The following is a 16,472-nucleotide window of genomic DNA, read 5'->3' as shown; positions in this document are numbered from 1 at the left end:
TAAGTAGTATACCGTCAAACCGTACGTTGGTTTGTTGTCCCAACGCCATCCAGGTAGGCCTAGCTGACCATGTCACAATTCCGTCGATAGCATTACAGTAACAGGATATCTCCCCTAGGCAAAACCATTACTGTACTATTGTATTCAAACCTCTAAAATATAAATGGATGAATGAATAAATGAGTAAATAAATAAATAAATAAATAAATAAAGAACAGTTCCAAGTGCAATCAGGACGATAATTTAAAATTGATACAAGTACACGGTATACGCAAAATGTAAAACCTCGCAACACATTGATAATATGACCCGGTGTTCCTAAAGGGAACGCGTCTTCGGCTTCCTCGAAGACAATCACCATTTGAATATGTCCTGTTCATATGTGTGGCAGAATTTAACTTCACAGATTGAATAACATACCCTCAAGATTGCTTTTACTGCGTTTTAAAGGGTGTTTATGAACAGATGTCTAAGAATATCATGGCGTTGATTATCTAACGTATTTTAACTTGACATTGGAGGAAGGAATCTGTCAGCAACCTTATCTGTTCCAGGACATTACTCATATACAATTATACAATTTACAGATTGATATAATATTTGTAGTAAGAATAAATAAACTTCCGTGATGGCGATAAGTTGATGCTCGTTTACAACATTGCCTTTACTGGATGATAAAGTTCCTTTAATCATGTTACAGGGGACTCCATTAGGCCAAACAACGTATTGTTATTTAAGCGTAGTGTTACCAATTAGGATGGCATAATATATTGCTGCGAAGTTATTTCCACGTCACTTAAAACATTCTTTATTGAGTACAAACACAAATGTGTTTTGAGGAGTGCTGATAAATACTAAATCTTCATCCAAGGACTAAGTCATTAATTCTCTATTTTAAAATGTTTACGCCTAATAAGACAAGTTCTAAATTTGCTATTGCTATCTTGATATCGGTTTTGACTAAACACTCGATAATTTGTATTAATACTCCGAGTTGCTTCAGTTTCGATTTTTGCAGTTAGTCCTTTATTAAGACGAGTGGGTTTGTACACAAGCACACGAACGAACTGAAGCTTCCAGAGAACCCGACTCTCAAGTATCCTAATCACGTTGCCCTAATAGAAATGAGTATTGATGTTTTTAAAGGGATCGCAAGATGGTAGTTTTAGATGCTAATCGTTTTAAGATTATAGAAATGAAGCAGTTGTGGATCTACATATATGATTAGATAAATGGGAACAACACAAATCCCATCTAACAAGTATGATGCATGTTATGTCCTGTCATTATTCCTCCCTTGGATATTCCTGATATAATTGAAACGGTGCCATCAATTAATTTTGATACAATACCTGTTTTAGATATGATGTCATATGTATAAACGACATATCTGAAGCAAGGTGTTACATTTCATGACACTCAAACAATATTGGTTTGAATAGAGGGCATAACTATCTCGCACACATTGATCATTACGAAAACATCATCTACATATATGTACATGATGTCATCAACTGTTTTACTTGTCTATTTCTGGTTATACATCCTTTCCTTAACTAGGGCCATTCTTGATAAGAAAATGATACCAGATATCATGAGTATTGTTAATAACGTAAATTTGATCATTAGAATATTACATCAATATCAAATATTGGTATGTCAGTATGGTAAGATACCAATGTTGCATAAAATCACTATTTCGGCTCGTAGTTAAAAAGATATGATACAAAAAGATATTACTACAGCATTCATTTTATGAATATCAAATAGTTCATACGTACAACATAATTGCTAAGGAAACATCGCGCAAAAGATATGCTTCTAATAACATTAGTATTCTTTGTACTGATTATTACTAAAAACGTTCAACAAACCGTTACTTAAAGCCTATATAATGACTATCTGTATACGAATACAGAGGGCAACTAAACCTCATTAGAACATTTCCAACAAAGCCAATGCATATGATATCGATCACTTCATTGATTTGCTTGCTCATAATTGTTTGTTTTAATCCTAAACATGAAAGTGCATGGCTTCGTCTGTACATGCATGTCTGGTAGACGTATACTGAAGAATATAATGGTCAACAGAAAGATCGAGCGGTATTCGGTCAATATTGGCTACCTGTAGCGCCCTTTAGCAATGGAAACGTAGTGTAAGTACATATTGACAGATATGACCATCGTAAAGGTCAGAGGAACTCTAAAGTGTACCTCATAAAACAATAGACGCATCAAAATAAGAGAACTTAGAATTACAAAAACTGACGAGCGGAAATCAAACGAAGCATTGGTGGTTAGCTATAATGTGAGGAGTTTCGTTCGACGATTTGTACATCTATTGGGCAGTAGTGATGAATATTTAAGCAGCATTCTCACCTTATCGCCCATTTTTATACTTAAGGAGCGATCTGACATTTGATTTAAGTTAGAACGGACGGTAAGAATCGTAGAGAGCGGCGTTACATAACATGAACCAGATGAAATATCAGCTGTTCCATGCCTCCTGATTAATTGCTTCCTAACAGCCTGGCGATGATCCAGATGCATTTCGGGACTTTTTGCGGGGAACAGGTACACGACTAATTGATCAGGTCATTACTCTAGTGCTCCGTATTAAGAAAAATACTTTTTAAAACTCAAAATCACTGTACAACCAATTATTACACACAATGATAAAGTTTAGGTCGCAACGATTTTTTTTTACATTTAATATACAATATACATTAAACTTACGTCTAGGAAGAAAGTCTGGTATCTCATTCGTTTTGTAAAGCTATCATTGAAAACTCTCAAAACATTACATAGATTTTGCATTTCAAATTAAATCATGTCTTTCTTGTTACTAAGTACTTTCCACTCTTCACTTTAAATGCCATTTTTTTCAACCTTGGTTTTTTTTTTCTAATTGGTGTCTGGAGCGTATTTGTTTTTTGTTGTGCCGTTCTGACATTATCCACCGTCTGTTCTGAAAGCTTCCTCTCAAAGCAACATGTTTCCTCTATTTCATTAGGTTTTTGCTTTTAGTGGAAATGTAATATATATCTTTTCAAAATTTGAGACATTCATCTCTGTGCCTAGTGATTATTCAACCTCATACAACATAGCGAACATATTATTTTAGGATACTATGAAGTAGGATCTTCAAACAATTCATGCATGACATCAAATTGTTTTTGAGTGCGGGACAGGGATTGTGCCCTAGTGTGTGTGTATGTTGACATTTTACTTAACTTATAATTGAAGTAAAGGAACTATATGAATATGAAACATTGTCCATGTATCATGCATGTCTGATGGGAGGTCTATGTTATAATTAAACTTTCCACGCCAGCGATTGGTTTTCCCGTTATTGTGCGAGTAACTTACGTGTCCCCTCTCATTGCTGAAGAAAGATCAGTCATATTTGTACACGGTAATCCCATACTATAATGTGGGTCATCGATATTATATGTTTGATCTACATGATACATTCAAGCAGCAATCTGGGTACATTTTATGTACAGATACAGTGTACGTACACATGAGTTACATGGCATACGACCAACTGGGAATACATAACTTACAATCATGGCATAGTTGACACTGTTTTCTGTACATGGCGTATATGATCTTGCCATAGTAAACTTGTAATATTTGGCATTCATCTTAGCAACACACAAAGCTTTGTTTTATATACTAGAATGTTAGATATAGCATGTCCTTAAAAAAACGTATTGTTTTGATGACGTTACCATGTGATTCCTATTACATAATGTCATTACATTGCTCCTATAGCGGTAAACAGTTAGTTCAATGTGTCGATGATTGCATTAATAATCTGATACTTCATCATACGTTGAAACTTCTATAACAAATGTAACATGTTGAAGTATAATTTTGTAAGGTAGGCATTACTGTACATTATTTGTATAAAATAATATTAAATCGCTTTATTGGATTTAGAATTGTCATGTTATAATCAGCAAGTACATATTGTTTTGTTTAAAACGTAATAGTTATTGCATAATGAATACCAGCTAGAGCATAGTAGAAAACGTACATGTAGGAGAAAACGAGTATGTATTCGATGGATACTTTGTATATTATATGTAACTTCAATTGTTTTCATTTCGTCAACAAATAAAACAGTTTAACCATTCAATGTTTGGCATTTTGGGATTTTATCTCTTCATCAATGTTTTCTTTGAACATATACGCTTATTTACCGGAAGAGCTCCCTAGATATCAAAATCAATAAAATGATTGATGCAAACCTATAGCATGTGTTGGCGTGCAAAGCGTTTACGTAACAAAGGTTAATATGGCGCCGAAATGATCATTATAGTCATATAATATACAAAGTATCCATCGAATACATACATTTAACATAGGGTTAAATGAAACTGCAACGCAAAATGTAAATGATTAATACTTTACCGTTAGTGTCTAATAGAACAAAAAGTCAAAATTATGTGACATATGCTAGTCATTATATGGTCGTTGTTAATCACTGTATATTAGAAAAGAATTATTTCATGACAGTTAATGTTTATTGAAATCAATATTAGTTTTTAGATGGTTGAAAATATTAATTTCATTTATTATAAAAGATAAAATCAGTCGTATGATACATATCAATTATGATACTCGTGTACAAGTACCACGATTACTATACCGTACAGCCATTGTACTGGCTATACAATATAGTACATTGTAATTATGGTACTGGTACAAGTGATGTACTATATAGTACATTGTAATAACGGTACTGGTACAAGTGATGTACTATATAGTGATTATAGACAACTAAATGAAATGTTTTGATACTAAACAACAAAAGTCAAACTGTTTAATGACAGGAAAGTATAAAAGTTATATCAAGAAATGTTACTATTCATTACTTATTTTATGGTAATACTACGGTAAGTTGGAGAGAATGGTATGGCCTACATTACAGACCAGACAGAGGAGACCTTGCTCTTTATACCTAACGTTTATAGGCTTCACTACCTGGCTAATATCGAAATGAAACGTCTTCGATTAGAAAAATGCATGCACGCGTCACACGTGGCCCATAACTCGCCAGCAATGTTTGTGTAAAGCACGGGCAGATAAGGGCGGGCATGAAGAACACAACGTTGGTTCTGAGACACACCATATGCATACACAGGTTTCCATTCCATCTGGTTAGATTTCTCTATATTGTAAATGACCAGCGGGATGCTACACTAAGTACATGATGTATACACTAAAATGTGTGTTTATATGATATAACGATATTAATATTTATATCATGGACACGTGCTATCAGGCCTTCAAATAAATACACATTAAAATGATGTAGATATAGTAGATATACCAAAGTATTTTGATATATTATTTCGATATATACAACGTAAACATCCACTTATGTTGTCAAAAGATGTCAAGTAATATGGTCTGTAGCACATATTCTAGCTGATGATTCGTATTTTGATATATTATTTCGATATATACAACGTAAACATCCACTTATGTTGTCAAAAGATGTCAAGTAATATGGTCTGTAGCACATATTCTAGCTGATGATTCGATATGTCAATAACATAGTGCCGTTTTAGATGTGTCATTTTTAAGGAATATATAACAAAGGTCTAAGTAATTACGCTGTAAAATAAAGTTCCTATTGTAAACAAGTATTTCCAATGAGAAATTAATTGGTTTCAAAACAGCTACATTTACAAATTTTAATATTTGATTAAAAAAAACACTTGCTTATATAGTATAACTGCTGTAAAAGTAAAAAAGAAAATATGAAAATATTACGACTTACCTAAAATTGCTGCATGGATGTATAACCCAGTTCCCTACTCTTTTGTGTCGCATCTTCTCCCTCATTAAGGAATTCCTATTTCCAAACAATTTCATGGCTAACTTATTATCCGAGGGTTGGAAAAAAGAAATGAACTGTTCTTTCAGGTAGCTTGTAGGACTAGTCTTTTGGTCTGTGGAGGAGGTTTCCCCAGACCCAGGTAATAACTCTTCCTTTGGTGTACCATACAGGGACGTTTCGTCCCCTACAAAGTGAACTTTAATATCATTATTGTAGTTCATGTCTGGACTGAGATAGTCACTGTATATAGATTCCTCGTCTGACTCTATAGTTATAGTGATGGAAGGATTAGTAGGACGATTCGTACACTTAGGGAGACACGGCATAGTTCCGTCAGCCTTATCTGAGTTCACACCGAGGTTCATACGTTTGAGCTTCAAACTTGGCACTCGTCTGGACGGCTTTGGAGGTGTTTGGGAACTGCCGATTGGATGTGAGCTCTTGCGTCCGGCATTTCCATTGGCTGACTTAGAAAACTTTACAGAGTCCGACCGGGTTATCTTTGGAGAGAGATGTACCTGTTGTAAGGTGCTAGCCTCGCTTTCTGTGACGCTACTCGTTGCTTCACTGCCTCCCTTAGATCGATGTAAGGCGGGAGGAGTGCGGGTAGGCTCGGGAGCTCGGCGGTAAGGTGAGTTCTGATTACTTGACGACTCCTCGTCTGATGAGTAAGATACCGGGCGATCATGCTCCGATATATCGATCAGAGGCTGAGAAGAGGGGTTCCGAATGTTGGCCATTCTGCTGGTATGTGCTGGTGGCACCTGTAAGAATCAACATCAAAGAGAAAGTTAGTTTCAGGTAAATACAAAGTATTATTGTTCAAACACGGCATGCTGAATTATTCCTTTCGTTTGAACTGGTAGTGTTTAGCACGCAAATAGATTGTGGTCTATAAGAGCAAACCACGAGGTAAAAGTCATTTTTAAGTAATACAAAGTATTATTGTTGACATGGGGCGTGTTGATTTATTCCGTATCGTTGGAATAGGTAGTGTTTTAGCAGGAATACAAGATCACATCTCCAGTCTATCTACCTGCCTAAACCTGCTACTCGACCATTCCGAAAGATCGATAAGACTCCTTAATCCAATATACTCACATGTTTTTATGCCACATCGAAAAGACGTCCGTAACAAAATATCCTTTTATTTCGAGTAAATGTGTTTCGTTCCTTTAACAAAAAAATGTCGAAACACAAATCTAATCAAGGAGCATTGCTAGTCTACTGTAAGGCACCTTCGCCTTTGTAATCCCCTCTTCTACAAGGACGCTGATAGCAGGCACTACGAACGACAGCAACACCTACTTGTTGTCGTCGCTTTATAGAGACGGCTGGGGAGGGAGGAGGATGGGCCAATTCCAAGCATTAAAATTGTGCGCAAAATCGTTTACTCTTATCCTCTAAGCGACCCTTGAACACTATGAAGGAGGCAAATTGTGAAAGCACTAGCTCAAGGGAGATACTTGAACTTTTAATTGAAATTACATCATTGCCACCAAGTCAACAAGAAATGTTTTTATCAATCTACATTAAAACGAAATATGAAAAACATGCAGCAAAGAACTAATTAAATCGGATACTGTTATTAAATGTAGTTAAGTCGTGTACCGAAGGTGGGTATATGGTAATATTATGAAGGTATAACTCTATCTTTGATTAATTGTCGATAGTGGCAATGTTCTACTACCGACATAACCGTTTACAATGTTCACTGCATATTAAGAAATTTCGGAAGTTTAAATAATAAATCATTTAATTTGCTTAACATGAATGGTTAGACTGCATTTAGCGATACGATAGTGTGGTCATTGTCCTTTATAGCAAGCAGTTTCCTCCTAATTTCGATAACCATAACTTTAAAAAGTAGCGAGAGTAATGAAAGCTAGTGACTATAAAATAAAAAAAATCAATAATAAAATGTCGATTACGATCGTTATTGATCTCAATAAGCTGCACTGCGATCAAAAGGATCATATCAGTGTTCAAAGTATTCCAAAATAAAACATAATTTTTTAAATACTGAAGAGAAAAAAAGATACCTGATGCCGAAAAAGATTTTGTAAGATTCCAAAAAGATAAATCGATTATATTCCTTGTGACTATAGATAGTGTATATCCTTACAAGGAATTTTTGTAAATCTATGACTTTTTTCTTCAAAAACGTACGTTTACTTAAAAAGAACAGGTAAATAATGTGTTTCCGCTACCGACACTGCTTCAGGGCAAGTGGGTCGTGGTTACAGTTTAATGTATTTCTAATATAAGTTAGTACAATGCACAGCTACATTTGTAGTTTAATTTTCCGTACAACGTGTGATTGAACTAAACCGTTATTTTCCGATTGATCTACTCATACAAGAGATCTAAGCTTTGAGAAAAGAAAAAAAACGAGATCATGGTCGCGTTGTCGTGTGTTTAATCGCACCATCAAAGGCTCTGATTATTGTAATTAGGGAAGACACTAGTTAAGTACCAAGGACTAATTTCTAGGACAGGAATTCTAGACGCGAGCACCTGTTCTGATCGAGTTCATCGGTGGCTGCGTGCAGTGTAAAAGACATGTCCAGGGACGTACAAGATGCGTTCGTGTATGTCCCCAGTGTCGTTGACAAGATAACAAATCTAGATGTCGCGAGTCCAGACACATACGTGTCTCCGAGGCGACGAGGTAGGAACACTGAAATGACACGCCGGCGTGAGGATATATTAATCTAATTACCTCGGTGGACGAGGGAAACGTTTATTGAGTTCTAAATCCATCAATCAATTCACACGGCGAGCATTCGTTAATAATCCCATGCATCTACATACATATTGTCAAGCTCAGCTTTCTAATTTCCTCCAAATTGTTTATCTTATTATTGATAATACTCAGTTTATGTAAGAGTTTGCACAGCACGTGCTTTGAACAGCGCGTGTGTAGGGAACACTGATTAAATGCTATAGACTGCGTGGCTGTTTAATTAGACAACCAGCTTACAACACAGTATCTAAACTTTATTGGCACCGGATATTGGTTACCATAAATGCAAACAAAAAAATGTTCTCTCTGACGGCTTTTATGTAAACAGAAACATTTTCTACGTGAAAATGCATACCGAATCTTGGAGAAAATACAAAACCAGCAACGCATGATTTCGCATTTATACACACAACAATAATATATTGCTCCTGGTGATTCAAACAGTGTTGATAAATCATGAAGTGACATTAAACACAATCTCTATAATTTAGGGGAGTGATAAAATCCGGATTTAGAGGCCCGGATATACCTGCTATATTTTCTGACATCATTTGCATTCTTCAGCTACATTTGAATGCTTTATGTGAGTGATTCAGTTGAACTAGAAATACAAGTGATGAAAGAAAATATCGTCCTCGAACCAAGATATCTAGCACTATACCATGCCAGGAAATGCCACAGATGTCTAAAATGTTTGGAAACAAAATTACAAATGTAATATTAGTTGATATTTCTTCTCGATTGTACAAGGATATGCACATGGAAAATTAACTAACCAAAAAAAAACCACAAAAAAAAAACAAACAAACAAAAAACATTCCCTGTTGAGGTTGGTTTCCAGATATCTTGAACAAAACATTATTTAGTATATTGGAATCAAGCACCTGCTAATTATATATACAGATCAGAATATCACTGACCTATAATCCATCGTTTATAATGACTGTCTTCACTGTTCAAACACTATATTAAAACGTGCCCAGTAATCGCGTGACCGGGAATTTTGAAGTTAACTATCTACTGATTGTATAAAAACACAAAGAAAAAATGAATATAAAAATTGTAACATAAAACTGTTTCGTTATTTTAGGTCTCGTCGGTGATACTTGGCTCCCGGTTGTGGAATTTCAGAAGAGAAATCAGGAAAGTCAAACTGGTCCTAGATTATCAAAGTGAATTAACCTGAATCTTTAATAAATTTCGTAATTTGTTCAAACAATGTCCTGTGTATGTTTACACTCGTCTTTGCCATGCGAAGTATACCAAACAGACAACGGTAATACCATGTGCTAAGTTCTTCTGCCAAGTAACCACACAAAGGCATATATTGTAGAAAAATGCATTTCTTTTAATCAATATATATATATATAGTATTTTTCCCCATTCAGTTTTTTAAGAGGTTCATACTTTAAGAATTATATATTCAACAAATGCTTTGTATGTCTGATGATATCGAGCGGAATAGATTTGTAATGTGTAAGTCGACTTCTGAAGTCGAAGTCGAATATCATTTTATATTAAAATGTAATATGTACAACGACTTAAGAAATATCTATAGATATGGCAACAAAAGACACAATGGCTGATAGCTGAATAAACAGGAATGAATTGAACCATAAAATGTCGTTTGTAGACATATCTAGGTTTCTTATGTATGTCATAGCCTCCTTTACGTCCTTGTGTGTATGTGGAACCAATGTAGTTAACAACACCCCTGGATCGAGAGGTACCGTATCACAAAGGTTCAAAGATTTCAACAGCTATCATGTTATCACATTTACTAGTCAAGCTATATAGAGGTTATTAAAACGAAGAAACGAGCGATACGAAAGAAATGTCTTTTCGGTTCTGATACATGTATGCGTATCTCTCAAAAGAGTATGGTATCCTAGCAACGCGGCATGTGTAGCTTGGCATTAGGTCCTTTATTGCCTGATTGCATGTCTGTTTTTGATGTGCTTGTGACTCAGTAACAAATCCACGTAATTCAAGATAGATCGATAGCATTCCGATTAAAAACCTTTTAAATGCAATATATGAAAATAACGAGGGCCAATTGTATATACCATTGACACTATCATGAGTTATAACATCTAACTTTAACGTTTTCAGACACTAAAATTTGTTTTTTTTCGCTTAGAGGAAATCACACAGTCCTAGCATAAGTGCATACTTGAAAATAAATATTTCAATATCTTGCATAAATATTACAATATTAAGTATATACATTACAATATTTTGTGTGTTTTATTGTGGTATATATACAATGTATAAGCATTTTGATGTGACAGTATGTTGTAATAGTATTAAAGAAATACTGTGTAGCTGATGATGTTCACGGAGATTTAAATTTAACCATCTTCGCGATCAATAAGAATACTTAAAATCATCTTACAGCTAATGTTTCACCTTATTATATAAATATATAAAATGACCCATGCAGTTTCTTTATATCAGGTCAGTGAACTTCTGATACTCACTAGATGTCACGATATTTTACATTTTAATTTTTTTTTTTTTTTTTTTGTATTTAGAAGTAAATGAAACTCAGAATAATTCTGATGTATGTTGATAACAACATTGATATTGAGAAAAATGAGTAAATTTTATTACTTTGAAATGTGAAATATTTATCGAGTTATACAAATCTTCCTCATTGGTCTGTACTCAATACATGTGTTTGAATGACATGAGTTCATGTGTTTCATTACAGATATATATATATAAATCTGTCGATTGCCAGCATGCTCACAGACTCGTAAGAGAAGCCTTCAGCCAATCACAGCTGCCTGATCGATAAAGTTCCGATTACGGGCGTTTGTCACCCGCAGAAACAATCCAATAAGAGGTAATCGTAAATTTATTGTTTTCTCCGACTGATCTAGATCCCGGTAACATGATTAGCTGTGGAATCTCTCAGACGTCAAACTGCAGCAAGGGACACTGCACTACTAAGATTCGAGCTACTGACATAGAAAGTGTCAACCGGGGAGGTGTTAGGTCAAATTAACTCATTCGTGTAGTCACTAACGACCATGCGTTGAGGCACATATCCTGTTCTCGGGGTTACATTTGGGAGTTTTGTTACTCCTGTTTATTGTGTACACACGTAATCAGTTATAGATGCAATCTTCGTTGTTAATCGCAACAGGGACCTGTGTCACTGAGGGTTACGGTGGATATACGGGTAGCAGTACGGCCCAAGTGATTCGTGCGCGTGACCTTAGAATTACGTAGGCTGTGGGAACAACACGAAAAGTACAATGTATTCCCAACCCTGTGTGTCACAAAGTCCAAAACTTATTGTTTCCAATTGAGCCGTATACGACTATTTTAGGGTTAAATCTGCGTCATTTGACTTGTATAGTGCATTCCGAATAAAAAAAAACCATATCTAAATGAATGATGAAGTATATAATCGATATATGTCCGACACTCTACCTTTTGCATGCAATGTAGCTCACAGATTTATCTCATTTTTTGCTTGGATGTTTGCCGAGTGCTGGGAAGCCAGACTCTTACACGAGGATTGAGATATCCCTGTCCAAAGAACAGACTCATGTTTGATTATTTTTCTCACATACTAACAAATAAATAAATCCTAGTCGGAATAAACATAGACCTACTTCACGAATTGTACGTTAACACGGAATCAATTTTTCAATGACGTCTATGGCAAGCCGTTTGGGTTTTTACCTATTGAAATGAAGATATCTCTATTTAATTAAAGATATCTCTATTTAAAATGAAGATATCTCTATTTAAGTACAGATATCTGTAATTTAAATAAAGATATCTCTATTTAAATAAAGATATGTCTAATTTAAATACAGATATCTCTATTTCTACTGAAAATAGAGATATCTCCTTTTAAATTACAGATATCTCTATTTCAAATTCAGATATCTCTATTTGAATTACAGATATCTTTAATTGTAATTGATATATCTTTATTTTAAATAGAGATATCTTTAATTCTTGTCGAATTAAAGATATCTTTATTTAAAATAGAGATATCTCTATTTGAATTAAAGATATCCCTATTTTAAATAGAGATATCTTTAATTTTGTTTAAATAGAGATGTCTTCATTTTAAATACAAATATTCAATTAAAGATATCTCTATTTAAATTAAAAATATCTTTAATTTTTATATTAATTATGATATCTTTATTTTGAATACAGATATCTGTATTTAACAGGTAAAAACCCAAACGGCTTGCCATAGACGTCACGCTGACAATTAAGTCATGCATTACAGCAGGTGTCCGCTTTCTTTACATCATCGTATGGATTTCTAGAAAGACATGTAACATTGTTCCATTGACAGGAATCTCTCAACCAGAGTGTAAGAGTTTTTCTCGTCAGCACAAGGTTTTATTCATAAATTATATCATTTCTGTTTGCTTTAAGCTTTACGTTACTTTCCTTTTCTGTAATGTTACCGGGCACTCTGGAGTAGTTATACTAAGCCCACTTATTTAAAGAATGTCGAACTGAAAACAATCAACAATTAAACTCGGACCTTTGCCCCTTTTTTGGGAAACTCTTTGTCTAGTGATGTTTGTTTGTTTCTTTGTCGTCCTATTTACAGTCCGGATCATTTAATGACGTGCCTGGTTTTGGAGGTGGAGTACCCGGAGTATATAACGATGCATGAAGTGTATGGTCTCTGCTTACAGTCTAAAACATATCGTAAATATAAATATGTATTCAAAATCGACAACGCATCAAGAAATCTGAAAGCAAAATATGTAATTAATGTATAGCTTTGAAGGAGAGAATATATTTAGCTTCATGCTGTGAACCAGCCCGTTCTGAAAGGTTTCCACATGATAGATACAAAAGGAAATCTATACGGCAAGGTTATGTTATAAATCTTATCAATAATTCATCGGACTTAAAATCGATTGATAGGCATTCACTTTACTTGAAATCCTATCTATTGCGAAGCTCACGGTACAATTTGGAGTATCTCTGTACAGTCTCAAGGTATTTGCCACACGGCGGCAATTCGCACATGCTGGTAGCCAACAGCCTTTATGTTGACTACAGTTAAAAACACCGATCCCAATCTCTAGTTGCCTCCCTTGGTATTGCAACAGCCGTTTGCCTGGAATGTACAAGATATCGATCGCTGTTGGATACGTCAGGTTTAATTAATAAGGTAATGAATAGAATTGGTACAAACATGGATCTGTATGGATCAATGAACAGTTCATTAGTTTCCGTATGGTGGAGGCAAGTCTGGAGGAATTTCACTTAGACTGGTTACATTTTTATATTTATGTAACACGTAGCACACATTTACATTTTGCAGGATACGAATTTCGAATATGTTAAATAACGGAGATCGATAAAATCGTGGTTCGATCCAAGAGCTCCGCTGTATGTCAATATGTAATACCTCATGTGCCACTGGATTTCAATAATTTTCAGTAATTTAATTTTTTTTCTTGTGATTATTAGAAAAAAATACATGTCAAATTTCGGAAGGAATTGGGGCACTGTAAGGTAGGAGACGGATTGTTATTATTATGGATATCTATAGCCTTATTCATTGTGTTATTTGAACTTAATACAACCGTATACTGTAGCTCTAACCTGGTCATGTGTAAGGTTGAACCTATGTATAGTGTTTATACTCCTCGACTGTACTTTGCTAGTTTGACCTTGTTAAGTTTGACCTTATAGTGCTAACACCCCTTGCCAATGCGGTGCTAGGTTGACCATGCTGCTGTTACAGTATAAATGTGATGAAACTGGACAGACGACTTCGTGTATATGGGGCCGCAGTGGTGGAGTTGTTAATGTGTCCTGCAATTTATCACTAGCCCCCCGCCTCTTGGTCGCGAGTTCGAAACCAGATGGGGCAGTTGCTTTGTACTGACCGTAGGTCGGTGGTTTTGTGGCCATCCTCCAACTCTAAAAGCTGGCACGTCCTTATTTGTTACTGGCTGTTAATAGGACGTTAAACTAAATAAACCAAATCGTGTATTACAAAGAACATGAACCAGTGGTTTGGTCGCTCAAAAACCAAACATATTGATAAGTATTCAAAAACTGGAAATATATTATGTTCTTGAGCATTAACGGGTGAAGTAGAACGAACCATTACATTGTACCGTTATAACCTATTGCTTGTTTTCATGTTAACATAGTTCATCTTATCGAATATATAAAAATATGTTAATTCATTATAACAATTGATTCTATTGGTAATGCAATATATACACATGCTTTTATAGTTTTAACATCTTTCAATCAATATTTAGACTTAGAACTAAACAATTAAGTGATTAGATAAATGCATACGCATCTTTAGACCTAAGCCCATTTATTTATAGATGTTTGGTTTTATAGGTATACAAAAAATATACAGAACGCCGAGCTACGATAGGGAATGTATGGAGCTCTAGTTCTGGTATTTGTTTTTGTCAAAAATACCTATACAACTGTGGCGATACACGTGTTTTATCTATTTTTGTTATTAATTGGCAATTTATCTAATGTGACGAGGAAATATACCCATTACCCTTTTGGTGCCTCTCGACGACAGATCTCCAGCCGTGACATGCGAAAAATGATAGCGTGCATATTGCGTTCAGACCTTTATTGGGCCCCTTACAGTCATTGTAGATTGATGAAGCATGCGCTATTTAATCTATCAACATAGGAACCTTACATTATATAGATATTTATTCGCGAAATTAAATATCAGAGATGATTTTTGTTGGGCTGGTGGCCGTGTATCAACATCCAGTCAGTAAACAATGATTGGATATTGTTTACCAGTGTTTTGATAGAAGTTGAAAAGACCGTTCGCTTCAATTTCCAAAATACACGTACATAAGAACTTCAAACCATCTATCAGGCGAAAGAAAGTCTTATTGCATATGGAAACTTGGTAACGTAAACATCATGTTCAATTAATAAACAGATATAGATATGTCGAAAATCCAATTTCGAAGTACGAAAGGGTAGGAACTATGGTAACCGATGGGATCCAATATGACAGGCTATACAAATAAAACAAACAGATCGAAATATCTGAATCAGCAGAGATGTTAGGATCAACACACTTTGACAGGCCAGAGTTGAGTATCCAACGTAAATTGATCTAACCAACCCTGCCATTGAGCTTTTCACCCGGAACACGACATTTCCATGCCGAATGTTGTTTCCAAACGATAGGATCAGTATTGTTATCACTGGAGAGAAGACCGGATTTCACATCTTCTTCGGCCCTCTATGAGCGTGGTTGTTCTGAGATGACAGTTTCAATGAATATCTAGACTAATTTAATTTCGCCATCGGTATTTAGCCCTTCTTGCCTTCTCAAACTCCTATGTGGAGGTCAGCTCTGTATCATAATGTCAATGTACTTAACATGTATTTTTGTAAGTCACGACGTCGTAACATAAAATGCTTTGATTTGACACGAACACAAACATAAGGCAAAACAACTTCGTTATCGTGACTAATATTTTTCTGGAGCTAACGTGTGGTAAATGTTGCCAAATAGGCGTACTAGTGTACTGTGTAACTCTATGAATCGGTGTCAGGTTAAGAAACCTTACAAGCCAGACTATTACGCCAGTAACCAATTAATCTATTGTTTGTTTTGCTGCTTACCTGTTAGTATATAAAGGAATGACTATTCAACCAATATTTAAACGTGAAATAATAGCAGAGCACGGTTGTCAATCTTTGTTTTTGATGGACAAGATTTAATACACTTTAGGTAGATAAATATTGGCCACCGCGGAATATCATGATGGAATCTGTAATATCATTTGACCATATGTTAGTTGTAATTATATTTGGATTACACCAACAAATATCTTATCTTTTATAATATTCATTTTGT

At 35.0% G+C, this 16,472-nt stretch overlaps 1 protein-coding gene across 2 annotated transcripts in view; it reads right to left on the bottom strand.

The window, feature by feature from the left end:
* Positions 1-16,472, bottom strand: part of LOC117334350 (potassium/sodium hyperpolarization-activated cyclic nucleotide-gated channel 3-like) — a 92,367-nt gene that overhangs the window by 48,997 nt on the left and 26,898 nt on the right. For both annotated transcript variants that reach the window (XM_033893908.1, XM_033893909.1), the window contains exon 2: positions 5,797-6,620. In XM_033893908.1, the coding sequence (XP_033749799.1) occupies positions 5,797-6,620 (824 nt within the window). The remainder of the gene's footprint in view (positions 1-5,796; positions 6,621-16,472) is intronic.

Source organism: Pecten maximus, chromosome 9, assembly GCF_902652985.1.
Source record: "Pecten maximus chromosome 9, xPecMax1.1, whole genome shotgun sequence".
NCBI lineage: Eukaryota > Metazoa > Mollusca > Bivalvia > Pectinida > Pectinidae > Pecten > Pecten maximus.
The sequence above is the reverse complement of the archived record's forward strand: the minus strand, read 5'-3'. Positions and strand labels throughout refer to the sequence as shown.